This window comes from Mugil cephalus, chromosome 17 (assembly GCF_022458985.1).
Source record: "Mugil cephalus isolate CIBA_MC_2020 chromosome 17, CIBA_Mcephalus_1.1, whole genome shotgun sequence".
In the NCBI taxonomy this organism is placed as follows: domain Eukaryota; kingdom Metazoa; phylum Chordata; class Actinopteri; order Mugiliformes; family Mugilidae; genus Mugil; species Mugil cephalus.
The window spans coordinates 18,250,819-18,270,983 of record NC_061786.1 but is presented as its reverse complement, the minus strand read 5'-3'; the positions used below and the strand labels follow the sequence as shown (position 1 = coordinate 18,270,983).

The window sequence follows — 20,165 nt, the reverse complement described above, 5'->3', positions numbered from 1 at the left end:
GAAGTTGGCGTCAAAAACCGAGATAATGTCGGCGCCAGTAGTTCCTTGGGCGGGCCTCATTGATTTCAGCCGTAGTGTTCTGGTTTTGTGGTTTTATAGCGTTATAATGCACGGCACTGTACCTTAACCGTGCTGATCTGCTCCTCGAGAGGCAACGTGGAAGATTTCATCACATCCAGCTGCTTTTCTTTGTCAGATATCCACAAGGAGAAGGCTTCGAATCCAGCTCCAAAGCGATCCCACTGATCTTTCATTTCTTCTAGAGTTTTGACGCTGCAGATTAAAAAATTATGAATGAATTTCAGTATTTATGTGAGATACCAGATACATTCATGGGTTCTTGAGATTGTGTTGGGTTATTTATGACACAAATATTCCCCGATTGATTTTCAAATATGCCCGGTGCAGATTCTGCCTTTTTAGTTAGTCTTGCAAGTAAACAGACAAAACCCACAGTGTATCTCCAAACACTCTCTACTCAGAGTCTATTTAACAGCTGTAAATTGGTTCTAATCTAATCTTACTCTTTTTTAAGCCCAGTCTCTACTTCGTCCACTTGCTGACTGAGGGAACGAGCTTGTTCCAGCAGCATGGTCTTATTTTTTGGGCCCAGCTGGATTTCCGTTGCTCTCTTCAGCAACGTGTTCATGTGCAAGGCCTCTGCTTCACACTGCTTCAACAACACCTGGGCACAAAAGGAATAAACGTATTATTAATCTAATTGTCTAAATCATGTAAATGTCAACCACAAGACAGTGAATTCACTTACCCGAGCCTGGTCGAGTTCAACTGCTAAACTCTCTGGGCTGCTGAAGTTCAAGTCTCGCTCCATTGTTGAACGAGCTTTGTTGACAAACTCATGCACTGCTTCCTGTTGACTGTCAAACTCCTGCCAGGCTGCCAGTGTGACCTGATGAAGACAATGGCCCACATGATTGAGGTCAAAGCATTCATTCAATTATATTTTTGGATATCATCTTTTTTTTTTTTTTTTTTTTTTTAAGCAGATTTGATATTTCAAACTGAAATACACATAATGCCCCATTTTCACACTGTGTGACCTAAATTGTTACGTTGTTACTATTAAGGGACAAAAGTGTCCTCTTCAAAAACGCCCTTAAAATAGTATATGTTATTAATTTTTCTAATTTTTTTTTAAGATAAATCTTTTAATTCACTTCAGTACTAATCACAAATACCAAAAGTTTGATTCATTTTTGACTTTTAACCGTTTATATGCCAGTGTTTTTGATGGCATCACAATTTATTTGGAGAAAACCAAAAAAATTTAAATATAATCAATAATCTAAATGCAAAGTGGATTTTTCTTGGGGGGCTCATTAGAGCTTTGGAAATGTCAGTGATTAATAGCAACACTGATTTTGATGGATTTTAATTTTTTTTGTTTTTTTTTTTCAATTTACAAAAACTGTTATGTTGTTACCATTAAGGGGCAAAAGTGTCCTCCTCAAAAACATCCTAAAAATAGCATATGTTAATATTTTTTTCTACTTTTCTTACATAAATCTTTTCATCCATTCCAGTACTGATTATAAATACCAAAAGTTTGATTAATTTCTGACCTCTAACCCTTTATATGCCAATGGCATTGACATTTTTTTAAAAAAAAACACACAAAAATTGAAATATTTTCAATAATCTAGATGCAAAGTGAGTATTTTCTTGGGGGGATTATTAGAGCCTTGGACATGTCAATGATCAGTAGCAACATTGCTTTTGATTGATTTTTGTTGTTGTTGTTGTTTTGTTTTTTTGTGCCAGACTCAAAAAATCCCATTGAAATCCATTGAAACTGCTGCTGCAAGCGGCATTTTGGCTTTTCTCACATTCAGACTCATTCTCTCTGTCTTTCAAGTAACAGGATAAAATATGTAGTTGAAAGGTACAGATCAATCACACGCACACATGCATGCAAACACACATACAGGTCAATGCAGAGCTAATTTTTTTTTTTTTTCATCTCTCTGTTGTAATAAACTTGGGAGCTGCAAATCATATTAGGGCAACAATAACATTTATTTTAGTAGTATCATTAGGTTTGCAGAAGAACTGTAATTTTTGGCCTCACCAGAAGAAGTAATGAGTCTCCATACTAACAGAGATTAAAACTACAACTGTGCCGGCATTTCATTAGCAGTTATGCATCTGTTGTTGTGCATTTTAGTGACAAAGTTTCCACCTCTGTTTTGCCAACATCCTTTAATGGTATAATTAAGAATAAGGTGACTGACTCTGTTCAGCATTATTGTTTCAAAGAACAGTTTTGGAAAGTCCCTCTGAACATTTTCCACAATATTATTGCATTAACAAGAGTCCCTCCACGCCTAAATCTTTTTCTGCTCACAGGTTTTACATCCTGTACTTTGGGGACAACACTTTTATTTACAGATGAATCTCAAAATTAGCGAAAACTGCGGAAGGATAATGTTAAAAATAAAAAAAGAAAGAAAGAGATAAAAAAAACTAGCCAATGAAAGAAGAACTTAATAATAACAGATACATAAATAAGAACAAATGGTAGCAGAGTTGACAATACATCAGAACTATTATATATATATATATCCTGACAGTAACTAACCGCCATCATACGCTCATTTTACTGGACATTACTGGTGCATCTTATCAGTCAGTGCTTATTTTATCCACTGTGAAATGTCACTGACTAAAAGCTTCCAGATTCACTGCCTCGGTAACGCTGCTTACCTCAAGACTTTGCTCCTGCGAATCCATATTCTGCTCCATTTTGCTGAGTGTGTTCTCTAAACTCTGCAGGTCCTGCTGCAGCGCCTCTCCCAGTCCCTCCTCAGCCTGGAGCTGCTGGCCCCTGGTGATCAGCTGCTGGACGTCCTTCCTCTTCAGCTTCAGTCGCTTCAACAGTTGCTATGGGGCAATTTAAATTCGACGGTGATGAGACAGCTCTAAACGAGCGAAAAAATACCAGCTGAATTATGTTGTGCCCCGCAGTACCTGGTGAACGAGCAGCAGCTGTTGGGCTTCTCTAGCTGTTGAACAGTCCAGTATTTTGGTGACCTCAGACTGAGCCTCTTTCTGCCCCTGAACGAGGTCGTCCAGAGTAGTCTGCACCTCTTCTCTGAACTGCACGCAATCCCCCACAGCCAGGACCATCTTCTCAGCCTGGTGCAACAGAGAAAAATACAATAAACAGGATTAACAATAAGATATATAGAAATATGACAAATGTGTCATATCGTTTGCCCAGATACTACAAATGACCAGTGGGGAATGTGGCATCTCAGTTGTGTCTGGAGGCCTACTAAAACACGTAAGGACTTCACGTACCTCTGAGAGAGAAGCAAGAAGACCCTTAAAATCACTCGAGAGCTTGCTCAGTGCACTCCCCTGCCTCTGGGCATCGCTGTCAGCACAGATTTCGATCAGCACGGCCATACGGGCCTTCAGCCAGCCCAGATTCCCCTCCTGCAGCTCGGCATCATTCCTCAGCTCCTGCACACGACAACAACAGAGTGTGTGATTCACCCCCGCGTGGACGGAAGAGTCATCGGACGCAGAAGTGTTTTTACAGTCTCATCTCCTCGGGAGAGAAACTGACGAGTCAGTGAAACATCACAAGTGACACGGCACGGAGGAGGCGAGAAGGGGGACGTCAGAGGACGTGTAAGCGTTTCACTCACCATGATGGTGGCTTTCACTTGGCCATATTTCCTAGGGTCGTTGGCTCGGCTTCTCAGGAGCCTCAGTTGGCTTTCTTTAGATATGAGCCAACAGGAGAGTTCAGCGTACCTGTAAAAGTATATTGGACATAATCACGTAAAAACTACTGTCAAATAAAAAGTTTAAAATATGTTTTTAGAATGAATGAACGTGCTGTGATCTACCAGCACTAAAAACTGAAAACAACAAATGCCTCCGTCTCTAGTTAATGAAATAATTTTTAACGCGATTACTTTTGGTATTTAAGGAATGTGCGACTAACTCGGAACAATACACCCCTTTTTTAATGTTGAAAAAAAAGAGGACATGACCAAAATAAGAACTGCACCTTGTGCCGTATTCCTTCCATTTGTCCTGATGGTGCATCAGCTTCTGGTGGGTGTTTTCGATTTCCTCCCGGACGTCAGCAAAGTCCCTTCTCGCCGTGTCTAAGGTCTGTTGAGCTGGGTCATTCTCAGGGAGTTTTTGACACAGTTCCTCCATCAGCTGCAGCCTTTTCTCACATAAAGACTGGGGTCCTTTTTCCCTGAAGAAGGCCTGAAGGCCATTTAGACGCAAAACACATGTCATATGCCCTGAATTATTTCACACTAATAATTTATTCAATATATCGTTAACCTAATAGAATCATTACTGAAGTCAACCAGCTGCACTGGACTCACCCTGTGCTCCTTGATGAGCCTCTCGCTCCCCATGCTTGCCAGGTGCCGGTTCTCCCTGGTGATCTCTGCCTGGCACTCCTGCAGCGACAGCATCAGCTTGCTCCTCTCCACCTCCACCTTCAGGTGCAGGAGGTGAAAGGGGGCCTCCGTCTGTATATCCTAGTAATAAGGAAAAGCAGCAGAGTTTGTAAAAAAACACTTTTTGCACACTTCACAGAAAGAAAAATTAAATGTTTTATGGTATTTCATTATATTACCTTCCAGTGTTTATGCAGCTTCCTGACTGTTTCCTGCAGAGACTGCTGCTCCTGCTCCGGCAGAATATCCGTCAGCTCATCACAAGCCTTGAGGAACGCATTTAACACACGCTGGTCGAGCTGTCCAAAGAACTCCTGCAAGAAAATATACCTTATCACGTCTGAAACTTTATGCATCCTTCAACACGAATCCTACAACTGTGACATGAAACCTGAGTCTTGCCCCTTACTGTGTGTTTCTTGAGCAGCTCCTCCGGGTTGCCTCTTTCTGTCAGACAGGTCTGTGCCATTTTAAGAACCTTCTCCAGCTCGACCCGTGACTCATCAAACCTCTTCATGAGGCTGCTGTTTGCCTCCACATGCTTTCGCCACTCTGTAGATTCCTTAATCATGTTCTGAGCACAGAAACGGGTAACTTTTAAAAACATAAAATGCCTCTAAAGGTCGACGTGTAAAACTGTAATAGGGTCATGCGGTTTACCTGTGAGGACGTCTGCAGGTCTGCTACTCGTTTCTGCAGGAGACTCATGTCCATGTGCTGGAGGGTTTTACTGGTGTTCATTATTTTTTGAATGGTCTGGTGGTTTCTTTCTATTACGGTCAGACATTTCTTGCAGCTATGTGTGAAGGTCGCCAGCTCCTGAAGTAGTAAGTAACAGTCAAGGTGTTAGGAATTCATTAATTTCATGTGGCATTCAGCTCAGCTAGACTGCAACTCATATTAGTCACCTGGCACTTCTGTTTGAAGTCTACTGGTCCCTCTGAGTCTGTGGTGCTGGTGATGTGACTAGCCTTCTCCAGAGCTTGGTAGAAACCTGTGATGTTCTTCTCCATTTCCTCCAGTGGAGGTAAAAGGGACTGAGACTCCCTTAGTAGAGGCAAACATCTCTCCCTTACCTGATTGGAGGACAGCAAGGCGATGAAAGTGAACCACAAGTAGATGTTTAATCAAGCAACAATAGTTAGAGAATTGTTTTAGTTTTAATAAGTATTGTGGATGCACCTTCTACACAAACGTAGGCATCATTATCATTGCTGTAACTACAATGAAGTGTAGCGACGTGGACGCACCTTGCTCAGCTGCTCTTTGATCGAAGCCATCACAGCCATCATCTGTGAAACCTCCTCTTGCGGAGTGTCTTTGGTCAACAGCTGAGCCGTGCGGCTTGCTGCCTTACAGGCTGCTTCCATAGCCGGCACTTTGTGCTTGATTTCCTACAGGGTGTTGAAAAATGAACATATGATCTCACACAAAACAGAGAGTTAAGATTTGTCTTTCTCGGGAGAGAAGATGACACCAGGGTGACCTGCGTACCTCAACATCCTGAGCAAAGGCTCTGACGTTCAGGAAAGACACTTGGACGGGTGCATTCATCTTCTCATTGGTTGCATCCATGAACATTTTCAGTGTGTTAATACCATCATGGTAGTCTTGCCTCAGCTTGTCCACTTCGTCTGCTCTTGCATACTGTGGGTGAAAAGGAGAAAGAATATTTTAGTTTAAAAAAAAAAAAAAACTGAGTCCAGTGTGAAGGATTTAGTTGGATCTAACAGTGAGATGACAGATTGTAACCAAATGATTAATCATGTAAAAGAAAGAAAACACACTAAAAACCACTAAAAAAATATGTGTAAGACCCTGTTCCCTCTATAGTTATTAAAGGTTAAGATAACAGGAACACGTTTCTTATTGTTAGTTGATTATACTACTGAAATGATAATGATTATGAAAATTAAATTGTATTTTCTGTCAACAGAATCCCTCTAAATCCTAAACATGTGTCAGTGTCACATCTTTTGCTCGAAAGTGCATTTACATGTTTGACTTTGACAAACAGCTCCCTCCATCTCCCGTTGAGCAGGAGAAGCTGCTGCTTCAGATCTCGTGAGACCGTATCATCACACGTCTCAATGAGGAAGTTCCCAGCATCGTTCATGTCCATGTGCTGCTGGATCCAGTGAGAGAGGTTGCGGAAAAAGTCCTAAAACAAGCAAACAAAAGCCACGAGTGATTAAATGTGCAGTGCGAGAGAGACATTTATCAGCAACAATGAAAATCATACAGTGCATGCTTTTCATTGCTGGCATCTCTGAGTGCACTTACACGTTTGGCATTATCCGAGTGGTTGAGCATCTGCTCGGCGTCCTCCAGCCAGGCCTGCAGAGCTGCCACCGTGCTACTATACTTCTCCCAGTTAGAGATCACCTCCTCCAGCATGCTGCGAACACTCCGCACCTCCAGAGCCAGATTCTTCCACTGAGCCGTGCTCTCACTGAGGAACTTACTCACCCCCTCTGCTTCGTCGACTGAAAACATAAAACACGGAGCTGGTCACTTTAATTCAAATAAACACGAGCATTAACAGCAGAACAATATTGTGTGTATTATATTTTGAAAGCTGGTTGTTTTGCCTCGTGGCTACAGTGCGCTAGGTAAGAAGAATCATGCTAAATTAGCATTCCAGCTATTGTTATATTTTCATGCAAAGTGCAATAGGATTTTTCATTTACGGGAGTTTAAACTATGTTAGAAAAGAAAAGTGCAGCCCCATGTTTAGAAGAAACAATTCAGGAAACAGGCAAAATTGAGGTTTTAAAGTTTGTCAGGCTGTTTTTGGACTTACCTTGGTTACAGGTCTTAGACCCTGTAACATGAAATCAGTAGTAACTTACTCACACATCCACACAGAACAATATGTACAAATAACAGACAACTTGGGACCAAAACAGAAATATAAAGAGCCTTACTTGAACTGTCAGACTTAACATAAACCTCTGCAGCTTGCTTCAGAGCTGTGAAGATTATCTCATACTGCTCAAAAAATCTGTGGCCTTCAGTGAAAGTCTGGAAAGAAAAGACAAACGTGAAACAGTCTGACAGGCGCGGCGTTGTTGTACAAACGCTACAGTGCAACTGCAATACGCCGGAGATTTAAACTTACAAGGTAACTTTGCAGGAGGAGTTCAACTGAGTCCCGTCGGCCATATTTAATGATCCAGGACTTGAGCTTTGACTCGGCTAACAGAAGGAATGCCATGAGTCGATACTTCATTTCCCAGAATTCCAGTTTTATTAAGTGAGCGTGAGACGACGTGGACACAAAGTTGAACCTGCAAGTTAAACAAACGGTCGGTTATTATTCTTTAAACTGCACCCCAAGGTGACACTGTGCATTTAAAAAGCCTCTAAAAGGGATTAAATTATTCTGATAAGGGTCTTACCGTTCTGCCATATCTTGGAGCTGTTCAGGTGGGACAGGTACACCGTTCACTGATCTGTCCCTGTGGATCTGCTGGAAGGGCTGCCTGTGCGACTCCAGGTTTTTTAATACCTCCTGCAAAGTTCATCACAGACAAAATTATGTCCTCCCTGCCTTTGTTTCATACCGATAGCAGCATCAAAAGTAACCAAATATGTTGAAAAGAATGTTTCACTACCTTGTGCTGCTCCAGCTTTCTGTGTAGAACATTGGCCGTCTCCTCGTGAGCATGCTGAATGGGAATGTCCTCTCTCAGAGCCATCTCCGCTCTGTGAAGCCAGGCTCCAATCACCCCCAGAGGCCCAGGCAGGGACTTGTCCAGATGGATGTGCCAGTCCAGCAGCTGCAATTGACAGCCATTAAGTAAAAACCCACTCTAGAGAAGCAGGATCCCACCGTAGAGGAGGCTACGATGATCAAAACATTTCCACATGTTCACAAGTAATCAGGCTACAAAAGAGTTTTATGCCAGTCTAGACAAGCTGTGAATGTCCAGAGGAGTCGACCGCCCGAGGAACAAAACCGCCTCTGTTCTCATCTCCTCCCCGTTGAACAAACTGATTCAAGTGCTTGCACCCGACTGAACTTCCACTGGCAACGAACACACAGACGAACCCTGACTCGTGTTTTCTCTCAGCTTCTAAAGCAATGATGCAATTTGTTGTAGCAAAATGGCAATTAAAAAAAATAGATATAAATAATCTATTATTAAGCGTCAGGTTATGTTTAGGGATGATTAATTATCATAATTAATTTTCCACTCTCTGTGGCTTGGTGGTTAATTATTCATGTTGTAAAGAACAGTACAATTACCCTGGCAGACACACGGTCCCAGGCTTGTTTGACCAGAGCCTGATCCACGGACAGCTTCCCATCCTTGTGGACCGGCTGGAGCAGAGGATCCGTCTGCTTTTTCTTTATTTCGTACTGTACGCGGAAGTTTTTAAACGCCTGCAACATAGAAGAAGACGAATAATAAGTTATCTTTTCAAAGCAGAATATGGCAATTAACTTTTGTCTTCTCACGTCGAACCCACCTGATATTTGTCCGTGAGGTTTCCTTCCGCTCCTTGGGCCCGCAGGACGTCTCTCTCCAACTGATCTAAAAACACCTTCAGCTCTCTCAGCATCTTCCGCTCCTCTCTCTGTCACAGCCAGGAGACATCAGTTCAGACTGGGAATACACCTAATCAATTTTTCTAATTAGCATGCCGAAGGGAGCCTCGCACCAAGATGACATTCCAGAAAACACACAGTAAAAAAAATTAGAGGCAGTTTTAGAAGTTAAGTTGAGAGGATATGAAGAAGGTATTAACGCTACGATTATCTCCTCCAAACCATCGATTTAGTCTGTTTAGTCGGACGTACCTCAAGCATTTGCTCTATATCTTGGGGACCAAACTATCCGAGAAAGCAGCGAGGCACACACAGAGAGAATAAAGGCATTAAAAGAAGGAAGAAAAGTAGACGGGGAATGATGGGATGAGGGTGAGGTGTGGGCGTACACTCCAAACAGAAAGCATGCAGCTTTTTGACCTGAGCTCTCACCTGGAGTACTGGCACTGACAGTGCAAAAGTTGGAATTGAGCCAAGAAGCAGCTTAATGTGCACAAAAAAAAAGAACCACAGGAACATGGACAAATTAAACGAGTGTGTGATGACAGAAAACAAAGTGTTGATGATTATATCACTGCTGTGTGCATGCGAATTCATACTTTTGATTCACTTGTTCTTTATGAGATACAATGACAAGTATGAAGAACCGCTGGCACAAAGTTTGCAAACATTAAGCTCTGCAGCAGGTGAAGCAATCTGAGTTAAATGTATTCTATTAGCGTGATCTCTGCGTGTCTCTATAGTTGGTAATATACAAAGCAGCTCTGGGGAAAATATGGATGGTAGATGATATATGGCTGAAGGACACATTTGAAGAAGGTACCTCATCCTGTTGTCCATCGGTCTCTGATTGGTGGGGGTTTGGATAGTGCTTGAGAAACTGAGCCACGTACGTCATGATGGATTTCTCGTCCGGCTTGTCCACGTCCACATCTACACAGCAACACAAACAACGCACATGAAACTCTACAAAGGATCTGACCTGAATCAAACATTCCCTCGTGTCTGAAGAAACAAGAGGATTAAATGAGCCATTAAGTTTGGTAGGGAGTAAATATGACATAAAAACATTGTGAGTCCTGGAAGGGGGTAAATCTACCGAGGCCCTGCTAATTATACATGTCTACTTTCATCTCCATCCTTGAACTGATATTTCTGGAAATCAGGGTCAAGCTCCTGTTAAAGCAGAGGCATCTCGGTGCAGCTCTTTGTGTAATAAAGCATCACGACTCTGCTAGAGAAGACAGGACTGCAGAGCCACTGCAGACTGCTTCGCTTCCACAGACTTACACTGAAGGTACAAATAAACCTCTTTCTGACAGCGATATTTTCAGCAAACACTTTTTCAAAACAAAACTCACATAGAAGGAACTGATATAACAATTATCATCAGTCTGACTTATGCTGTATATTTGCTGCTTTTAAACATAAGTGAACATCCAAATACTTATCAGTTTAAAATAAATGAATGCTATTCTGCCGGAATGGTAATTAACACTGGACTTTTTGTGGATAAGGTCAAGGGCACCTTCTGGATCCAGCAGACGGGGAATGCCCAGCTCGTTCTCCGCGAGCGTAAAGGCATCCTCCAAATTCTCCCTGTTGCTTCTCCGCCGTACCACCTGCATGTCCACCAGGTCTGGCCTGATGGCGTGCACCACCGACTGAAACGCGACACCATCTCGCCAGCTGGGACCAAAGTCCTTTACTTCAATCCCATGAAACCTGAAAACCACATACGTACAAATTTACTTCTATTCTTGTAGGATATAGCATATAAAACTAAGCAATACTAGAATAATGTGATGGCAATCTGAACGTGACATACTTGGCTGCTGTGCACTGCACCCATCTGAGCAGGGCCTTCTTGGCATTGCCCTGAAACTTGGTGACCACCTTCCTCTTCATGGGAGGGCTTCCTGTTTCAGAGGTGTTAATACTCTCCACGGAAGAGTTGCTGTTGGACAGGGCCTGAAGGGCTGGCAGGTTGCTGGTTAACTCCTCAATCTAATTGGGAAAAAAATAAAATGTGTATGTGTCAAGGTGGTGATAAAGTTGTATCTGATCGGGGTAAGTCTTTTGAGGTATAGAGGTCACATGTTCTGTAGTATTCTTGTGTTCTTTAGGGTCTGAAAGGAATCACTCATGTGATTTCAGTTGGTAAGAGGCATAAATCAATATCTACGCTGCGTATTCTTTGCTCATCTTTGCTACTCTCCATGCTTGATACTTTGTCCGTGCTGTGAACCCATCAGAGCTGACCCTTGGTATCATATGACCGCTTACAAGAAGTCGACTATTAACACAATAATCATGCATCAGACTTTTATTTATTCTCTTTTTTCCACTATGATAGACAGACTGTACCGCGTGCCTCCTTTTTTTGAGCCTTGGGGTTTGTGTGTTGTTTTTGCCTTGGACTAGTTCCTATTTCGTATGTTGACGTATTGAAACATACGTATTGAAAATTGAAACATAAAGGTAAATGCTGTCTCATTGGAAGAGCATCGTTATTAAACTCTTTAGAGACATCATATGACGTATTACCTGGAAGTAGAGAATAACGGTCCATATCAACCCAAGGACAATTGACGGTCGTCCGTCTGCGATGTCGGTGGCATGAATATTAACAAGTTTGATCTGAAATTAAAGCCAAGCAGAGAATTGCTTTAAATGTAAATCACATTCAGACAGGTCGGAAGTGAGAGTTTTCACCTAGGAAAAAAAAAGTCTTTGAGATTTATAATAAATGTCAAGCTCTTGTTCGCTCAAACCCATCAAAGTCAGGTCTTTGATGCAGTCAAGTACTGTCATTGCAGGAGGCAGAAACAGCCACAACCGACAGTCGATGCGGAAAAGAAAAAAAGAAAGAAGAAGAAACTAATCAGAAAGAAAAGCAGATGCACCACAGCATTGCAAACCTTGCACTGGAGAGCGTCTATACTCTTTAACAGATCAGAAATGTGGTGAGTCAGACACACCAGTCAGAAATCAACCAAAATGCACATCAGTAAAAAAACAAAAAGCGTAATGACTACATTCATAGAAACAGAATGGCTGTCATCCAAGCGTCATGTGGTACACATCGTGCATTAAAGAAAAAGAATGCATACAGAGTTTGATCACACAGGGCGTTTAATGGCGACTGACCGGAGATCCTCGGTACACAGACTGAAGGCACACATGATGGGAGAGAGATCACAACAATGTAAGTCTAAGTCCTCAGGGGAATCCAGATGAAAGTGGGGCACAGGCTCCGTAGAGCAAAAGGATTTAGAGGTGGGTTATGTAATCAAGAAGTCCTGTTTCCTGCTCCTCTGAATGTGGTGCATGCTGTACAGACATGGACACCTCATGCCACACACAAGTTTTTTCTCAAGAGAATTAAATCCTACATTTGTTCTTTTTTAAAACACGGCACCGTTTAAACCCAGTGTGATATCTAATTTATATATATAGGGTTAAATTGTCGTTATGACTGCACGCTTACCTTCCTGCCTTCAAGGAATTTGAGCGCGGTGCCGATGTTGGAAACCCAGTGGATCCTCTTCAGCTGGCGGCCTTGTTCACAGGGCTTCAGACAGAGACGATGGAAAACGGAGATTTAGCTAATCGAGGGAGTCATATCACATTAAACCTGAGGATGTCATTTTCTGGTTATAACACGACGAGAATCTAGCGGCCGGCGGCAATCGCCAATTCATGATCACGATATTTGCAACTAATTGCGCCGTGAGACGTAGTTAATTAACCGCAGAGTTCTGTTAAAAGTCTGTTTGACATAATCCTGAAAGCGTCGGGCAGCGCTCACTGTGAAGTGCGACTGACTCATTAGCGGGCTTCACAAATGACATGGCAGTTTGTATCAAGACATAATTACTATACCAAACAGAATCTGGGTCAGTGTGTGTATGTGTGTGTCTGTTACTGTACGAGTGAGATGGACCAGAATACCAGCAGACTCTCACAGCAGGGAGCCTCAAATCTAAATTGTGTTTCATGTCATGTTGTGATCAACACCTTCCTCTGCTCTGTTTTTTTTTTTTTATAATGCACACATTATAGACATGGCAAGAAAGCAGAAACGGACAATTCCTCTCTTTGAACTGAAAAGAGGTACCACAGCAACAAAACAATCATGCTAGTTTATTAGCATGATTGTATCATGCTAGTTGTCTTTTCAGAGCCAGAGAAAAAACATCTTCTGTTTTGGGATTTAGTGGAATCTGGTGGCTGCATCTATATATCCCTCCCTCACAGGTCTCCTTCTAAAGCTGTGTTCATAGAACCGATAAACAAACAATCATTTTTAATGGAAGCCAGAGATATGACCCGGTCCTTGTCACTGTGAGACACCGTTTAAGATGCGCTACATTTTAGTCTTATTGCCCCAATGACACCGTGAACTCTCAACGAGTCGTTTTGTAATGAGCAATGCAATGAGCGCCTAAGCAACACCTGTTTTGTAATTTTAGTCGCTAATAGTGACAACAATAAACTCTTTGTAGGAGAATCTTGAACATTTAAAAAAAAAATTGCAAAAGCCTCCCCCACCCACCCTTCTGCCAGTGTTTGGTTTGTCTGTTTTGGGCTACTATAGAAACATGCCTCCATGGAAGAGGACACACTCCCTGTTTAAATACAAACAGTTCTTAGGTACACACACGCTGATATGCTACTGAAAACTTCCTAAGCAGCAATTTATTCTATTTTTGCTAGTAGATCATATTAAACGCTACACGTTAAGGTTTTGGAATAAATTATAGCTTGAGAGCTGAACAGAAACTTAAAATCTCCAAATTAAAATGCTTATTCTGTCTAATTATTGGCCTAATCATCTTATATGAATAATTTTAAGTTGAAATCATTTATTTTTTTGTTTCTAATTAGAGGTTCTTGCAAAGTAAGATTTTATTGTACAGTCTAAACGTGGGTATATGGCAACAAACATCTTGAATCTTGAGTGAAAGGAACTTGGAACTTGCAGATTTCATGTTGCACAACACAAACTGCTGCTTGCTGTAAAGGCCTTGGTTTTTCAGAGAGTGTAAATGACAATCATTGCATTTTAAATATATGTAAAAAAAGGTCACATAATGTGCAAGTCATGTTTCAAGCCTGAGCAAAATAACAGTAGTACTCACAAGTCTTTGGCCAGACAGGACCTCCAACAGAGCCAAGAGCTTCACCCCATCCTTGATGTCCTCAAAAAGGTCGTTAACCTCTAGTGGTGGTTTATGCTGCAGGAGAGAGAGGGCACAGTTTTAATATGCAGAAACAACAAAAATATCGTAATTACAAAATAAATCAGTAATGGCAACTAATAAGAATTTACATGGTAAAGTGAAAGGATATTGGTATTCTAGGACATCAGCAGAGACCAGGAGAAACCCAAATGCTGTTTGTGAGAAACAGGCTTGTTAACAACAACCACAGAGCCTCCCTGCAGCTGAAAAGATGGTGCCTTTTCCTCAGCGGTGGCTTGTTGCCCAGTCCTGAGGCGATGCTACTCATTTAACCCTAACTGGATACTGAGCCCTGATACCATTTCCACAGATCCACGGCACGATCTCACAGACGAACGACGGCGTTATAACCTACTAAACTACACGTTCAGCACCACAGAATGAGTCGGTGAAACAGATGTTTGTTTATTCTGCATGGTGAAGCTGTAATTAAAAGGAGGTCTCTCCGTGGGAATTCTTCGCTTGGCACAGTATACAGGCCACTTCACAACTCTACATATTCCATGACAGGATGCAGTTGGCTGCCTATTTAGGGCGAAACAGTGTTGATGAGGCAAACGTCCGCCCTATTATTGGGTTCATGCGGCCATTTTTTTTTTTTCATTCGTAATGTTTACACCTCTACTAAAATATAGTTTTAAATTTATTTTACCAATACCAAGATAAAACATGCACTTGTCAAATTAACGCTGCAGTATACTGTGTTTCACTACGGATGGACCGTATGTGCCTGATACTTCTACTACACTCCGGCTGACACTAAACACAGGAGACTTCTCAATATACTGACATATGCTGCTTGCTGCTAGAAAGAACTCTTCTGGATTAAGAATGTTGCTCCAACAAAAAAAAAAAAAAAAAGCATGGCACAACATTGTTATGGATTGCATTCCCAGTGAATACATCACATGCATGCCTCACTCTAAAATAGATGCTTTCTATAAGGTCTGGGACTATTACTTGCAGCATTTTGGGCCCACGCTGTCATCATCTTTGCTGCACAGATTTCCCACATCAGCCCAGCCTATCTCTGTGACTATGTCTTGGGTGCCCCTTCTAGCCTTGCTATGTTTGTATGCTCTGTATTGATAGTCATCTGGATACTGCCTTGTCTTGCTGCAGGAGATTGAAAGGGAGGAGGCTACATGGAAAATATGCCCGCTGTCATTTTTTTTTTCTTTTATGCCACGTCTGAGCAATTCAGTAAAAAAATGAAGTATTATTTGTTTGCACTGTATTTCTGTGTGTCAGACAAGAAGTTAAAACTAGAAAAAAACAACCTGTTAAGCCTGATCATGCAAACATGCTTGACTCGGTCATGTGAGATTTCCTGACAATGGGAAACTGTTAAAACTGCTGGAAATGTGCTTAGTAATGCAGTATCAGAGGAAATGGACACAGAGGCTCGGGGGGAAGCGGAGGATGTTCAAATGTAGATAATACACACTTTCACCCACTTAAAATTTCAGTCAACTCAATGATCAACAGTTACCCACAAAGACTTTCTACACATTATGTAAACTGTCCTATCTGTCTGTAGTGTGAACACAGCTCAGCCATGATGTGGCTTATGCTACATTAGTCCTATTGGTATGCAGAGTGAGTGAGCTTGAGCGCAGTGCATGAATAACGATGAATAGACCAACAGAGAGTCCCATCACCAGCCCACCACATAACTCAGATTCCTCCAAAGTTTTAGAAGCCAGGCTTTGAAACCGTGGGGGGGCAGATCACGCTCAACAAAAGACCCCTCTAAACCGAATCTCTCTGGCAGATCCCAGACTTTAAAACCTGTAGCGTTGCTTGTGCTGCACACGCTGCTGTGTCATCTGTGACTACAGTTATATAAACATCACCAGCCGCTTTTGTTGCGAATTCTTAACAATTTCTCCCATGGATTTGTTAAGTAAATTGTAGTTTTAAGGTTTAACTCAGTGAGTAATCTAATTTAGCTTCTGTTATTTCAGGGACGTGGTGCGATGCAATGCAGCATGGGAGCATGTGTTATTGTTGTGCGCTCAGCGTCTTGTAATTTCCATGCATGAACCTTAGCAGCAGACGACTGCCTGCAGGGAACTGTCCTCACCCTCTTGCTCTCCATCTGCACACTGCATCACTGTCCCTGCCAATCCCGTCCACAAATACGCACACACCAACACACACAATAACCAAACGCCGACACACATATCCCCTTACACCGGTTTGTGAATAATTCCATTAAACCCCCCATATGTGCCTATAAACACACTCCACTAGTGGTATCATCCAAGAATAAATCCCCCCAGTGAGATGCTTTAAAGCTGAACCGTGTATGCGCTTTATCACGACTGTGTTATTTTCCTCTGCAATGACCTTTCAGCAACTCTTGTCATACAACAGACCAGGAGATTCGGGTATACGTTCTTTCCCGAACCATTAGATCCAGCAAACTCTCACTGTAAACAAACAACCCTTTTCCATTACCTGTGATCTGATTTTGAGTGCTTAAGAATCGAGTTAAATGATGTCATTATTCATGGAGCAAAGGTAATTGTCTTGTGCGGCGTTATTAGAGGCCATTACTGTTGCATGGAAAAAAAAAAAATCTTGGAGCCAGTTCTAAAAGCGTGACGGGTCAGTAGTTGCATAAACACGACGAGGGCTAAAGCATCATGAGCTTGTCTGATGATGGAAGGTCAACACTGCACAGTTTCCAACTTATTTGTGATGCGTACTTGTTTAGAGGGAGTCCGATGAGCTTGCAAAATGCTCGAACTCTCTGCAAGTTATTTATGACGGCCGATCACAAGCGTGGATAGAAATTCACACTCACCTTTGCTAAATGAGAATTGATCCATTTCGTGAAGGTTCTCTTCTGCACTGCCTCTTGCTCATCTGAAAATTAAAACCAGACACGGTGTTACATTGATGCATGATGGCGACACCACATGCTCTCATGGTTGACTGTGAAAGCCCCTGTAGGTGGACAAGAGAGGACACGCAGTGCACACGATGAAACACGAAGATCAGATTTGTTCCTGTAAGGAAGTGGCTGTTGATTGATTCTAGATATGGGTACGGTTGAGTTTACAGCTACCGCAGACTTATAAAACACATCAAATATTCATACATAACTATAATGTGTGGCGGTTACAGCTTTAGCATGACTCCCCCAGTCAAATTACAACTATATCCCACCTCACTGCATAATTTTACACTGCCACCAAGATGTCAAGTAACACTAGAGTCTTTTACAATGCTTCTGCGATGGTTAGATGTGTGCAATTTGATTAAAAGAAGATTGCCAGTGGTATCATAATAGATGCTCCTGAGAGGAACTCTCAAAAAAAATAAAAAGGGGTCAAATGAGGAGATTAGAGAATGAGTGCAAAGAAAATCTTCTCACACACCCCCCATGTGTGTTCAGTAATAACATGCGTGATTGTTTTGGTCACCCCCAGCTTCTTTTGTGGTCTATTAATACATTCATCTACAATGCCTCATGCATTATGCATCACGTAATTCAAAAACATTTCTTTGCTCTCGTGGTGCCGTTGTCGCGTTGAGTGCTGATTTCTAACACCCTGTCATACATGCCGGTTGGCTAGTGCTGCCACACTGCACATAGTGGCCATTTTTAAACATCCACCCATAGAGATATAGACAACGGTCACGTGTTTGAGGAAGCAACGCTATAGAGGGAGCAAAGGCATCACGTTAAGCCACAGGCAAGTGCTTCATCACTGATGCACATGGGATGCCCACTTGAGCATAGCACGCACATACAGACGCACACAGAAACACGAACGCAGCGCACATACATACAGCTGTGTCCGTGATAACTAGTTCACAAAGCAGGGATTCACCTACAAACCATTAGCATATGTTATGTCCCACATTAGCAACACGGGTCAGCACAGATGAGAGATGCTCCACTTACCACGCAGATACTGAAAAAATCCAGTCACCAGATTTAAAGAAGTCTTCCTGACAGAAACATCCTTAAATTGAGCCATTCTACATCCCACTCTCCGGTCCTCTGTGTCTGCATTTCATGAGTTCCGCGGTACATGTATACGTGTGTGTGTGGGTGATAATACAAATCCACAGTGGAAAATCTGACAGAAAAAAAACACGCGGCTGTCCCTTCACCCTCTTTTTCCTGCAGGAAGCAAAACAGATCTGGCTGCTTGGTTTCCCCGGGTGGAAGCTAAAAAGAGCTGCTGGAGGCTGTGATGTCCCCTCCTCCCTGACACTCTCACACACACACACTAACACACACACAAACACACACACAAACACACACACACACGCACAGGCGGCAGAGCAGAAAACTCTAACAGGACGGATGATTTACAATCCCATCCTTCCTTCTTCCTGTGTTCTTTCCATCCAGAGGAGCCATGCCTGTGTGGATGTGAACAGCCCCCGCTGCACTGCCTCGCTGTATCATCGTACCATCAGAGGCTGGAGAGAGCTCAGCTAGGAGCAGGGCTCGACCAATCGGCTCGCCGGGGGGGTGGTGATGTCACAGTCCTGGCTGCATTATCCCAATTTAAGCTTGGTGTGTGTGTGTATTTGTGTGTCTAGCTTCTATGTGTGTACTGGTCTGTGTTTGCTTATGAGATTTATCTCATCTCCCTCGAGACATAATCACTTAAAAACATTACACTGTCCGACAGAATGGGAAAAAAAATTAATTTAAAAGGAAAAATAATGTTGTTGTTTTTTTGGGGGCTATAACATAAAATGAAATCCCAGCAGGGCTATTGATTAAAAGGGCCAGACCAAAATTAAAAGACTGCCACACAAAGCTCACCATGGTGCTACAAATTTTAATAATTAACGCCGAAGCTGGTGAATGACATCTACCACCTGCTCTCTCTCAGTGTCAATGCCATTGTGACGACAGAGTGGACACACCCACGCTGGGATTCCCTTTGAACACAAAGCATCATGTATAAAAACTCCAGCGGACCAGGGCAAGCGCAGCTCTGACGGGTCTGTTTTTTCTGCTGAACTCAGATCTTCTGCGTATAACACGCGATAGAGAGTAAACACGGTGCTTGATAGCTCATCATCTCCTGCAGAAAAGTCCCTTTATTCTTTCAAGACCACCAGCCTACTAAAAGCCTTTCTGATGCTAAAAATAGGCCCGAGCTTGTCGTTCTATTATTACTGCTCTATAGACTGGTGGTGGGACTGGCCCAGAAAAGCTGGCTGGTTGAAATTTTTTATTTTTTTTTTTTTAAATGAAAACACCTAAAGGTTATCGGTACCATTAGAAAGATGTTGACAGCTACACCCATTGAGAACAATTGGCTTTTACAGTTAAGACTCACAAGCAGCTAAATGTGGAAAGAAGATAAGAATAGTCAAGTCCTTTTCTCATGTTTAAATTTAACAATCGTAACACACGCCCCTAAGCACATATATTTTTAAAGTTTTAATTTACATACTCCACTGTAAATGGAAATATTTTATGACAAACCCGCTCCTCATAGCATTAGAAGCTTTTACAATAGCACATGATTAACTGTATATAGTTACAGTAACAGGCTGTATCACTAAATCTTTTACTCTTCCTGCTTTTAACTCCCAATTCCATTTAGGTTCAACCCAGGAAAAATCCTCGGCTGCAAAGGAAGTGATGTGTTTTTGTTTCCATCAGAGGAAACCAGGGCAGGGAATCATTTCAAATTTCTTAATAATAGCGCTTTTAAAACGAATTTCACTACCAGTAACGGCACAAAAGAAAAGCAAATATATATATGAATCACTGTTTATGATGTGTTTTGCATCCCAAACTACAAATAGGCTGAACGTAACGTTTTTTTTTTTTATCAAACTAGAAAAATCGAAACATTTTAATTAAAAAACAAGGAAAGATGACGAATCTGAAACGACATTCAATGCCAGTTCTCAGAAGGT

At 42.0% G+C, this 20,165-nt stretch overlaps 1 protein-coding gene across 12 annotated transcripts in view; it reads right to left on the bottom strand.

Moving 5' to 3' along the window:
* syne1b (spectrin repeat containing, nuclear envelope 1b) overlaps positions 1-20,165 on the bottom strand; it is a 72,412-nt gene that overhangs the window by 46,113 nt on the left and 6,134 nt on the right. For 6 of the 12 annotated variants that reach the window (XM_047611832.1, XM_047611838.1, XM_047611841.1 and 3 more), the window contains exons 1-34: positions 18,175-18,658; positions 17,068-17,129; positions 14,154-14,249; positions 12,500-12,583; positions 11,557-11,649; positions 10,838-11,016; positions 10,538-10,734; positions 9,833-9,942; positions 9,442-9,492; positions 9,262-9,294; positions 8,931-9,038; positions 8,707-8,844; positions 8,072-8,236; positions 7,856-7,968; positions 7,576-7,744; positions 7,382-7,478; positions 7,258-7,278; positions 6,738-6,940; positions 6,451-6,615; positions 5,949-6,101; positions 5,705-5,848; positions 5,363-5,530; positions 5,115-5,273; positions 4,864-5,028; positions 4,634-4,768; positions 4,377-4,535; positions 4,043-4,251; positions 3,675-3,783; positions 3,322-3,486; positions 2,989-3,156; positions 2,725-2,901; positions 770-910; positions 525-685; positions 123-273 (exon numbers count right to left, since the gene is read on the bottom strand). In XM_047611832.1, coding sequence (XP_047467788.1) covers positions 123-273; positions 525-685; positions 770-910; positions 2,725-2,901; positions 2,989-3,156; positions 3,322-3,486; positions 3,675-3,783; positions 4,043-4,251; positions 4,377-4,535; positions 4,634-4,768; positions 4,864-5,028; positions 5,115-5,273; positions 5,363-5,530; positions 5,705-5,848; positions 5,949-6,101; positions 6,451-6,615; positions 6,738-6,940; positions 7,258-7,278; positions 7,382-7,478; positions 7,576-7,744; positions 7,856-7,968; positions 8,072-8,236; positions 8,707-8,844; positions 8,931-9,038; positions 9,262-9,294; positions 9,442-9,492; positions 9,833-9,942; positions 10,538-10,734; positions 10,838-11,016; positions 11,557-11,649; positions 12,500-12,583; positions 14,154-14,249; positions 17,068-17,129; positions 18,175-18,250 — 4,524 coding nt within the window. In that variant the 5' untranslated portion in view covers positions 18,251-18,658. Of the gene's footprint in view, positions 1-122; positions 274-524; positions 686-769; positions 911-2,724; positions 2,902-2,988; positions 3,157-3,321; positions 3,487-3,674; positions 3,784-4,042; positions 4,252-4,376; positions 4,536-4,633; positions 4,769-4,863; positions 5,029-5,114; positions 5,274-5,362; positions 5,531-5,704; positions 5,849-5,948; positions 6,102-6,450; positions 6,616-6,737; positions 6,941-7,257; positions 7,279-7,381; positions 7,479-7,575; positions 7,745-7,855; positions 7,969-8,071; positions 8,237-8,706; positions 8,845-8,930; positions 9,039-9,261; positions 9,295-9,441; positions 9,493-9,832; positions 9,943-10,537; positions 10,735-10,837; positions 11,017-11,556; positions 11,650-12,499; positions 12,584-14,153; positions 14,250-17,067; positions 17,130-18,174; positions 18,659-20,165 lie in introns of those variants that run through there. The other 6 variants (XM_047611833.1, XM_047611834.1, XM_047611835.1 and 3 more) reach the window with 6 other exon arrangements.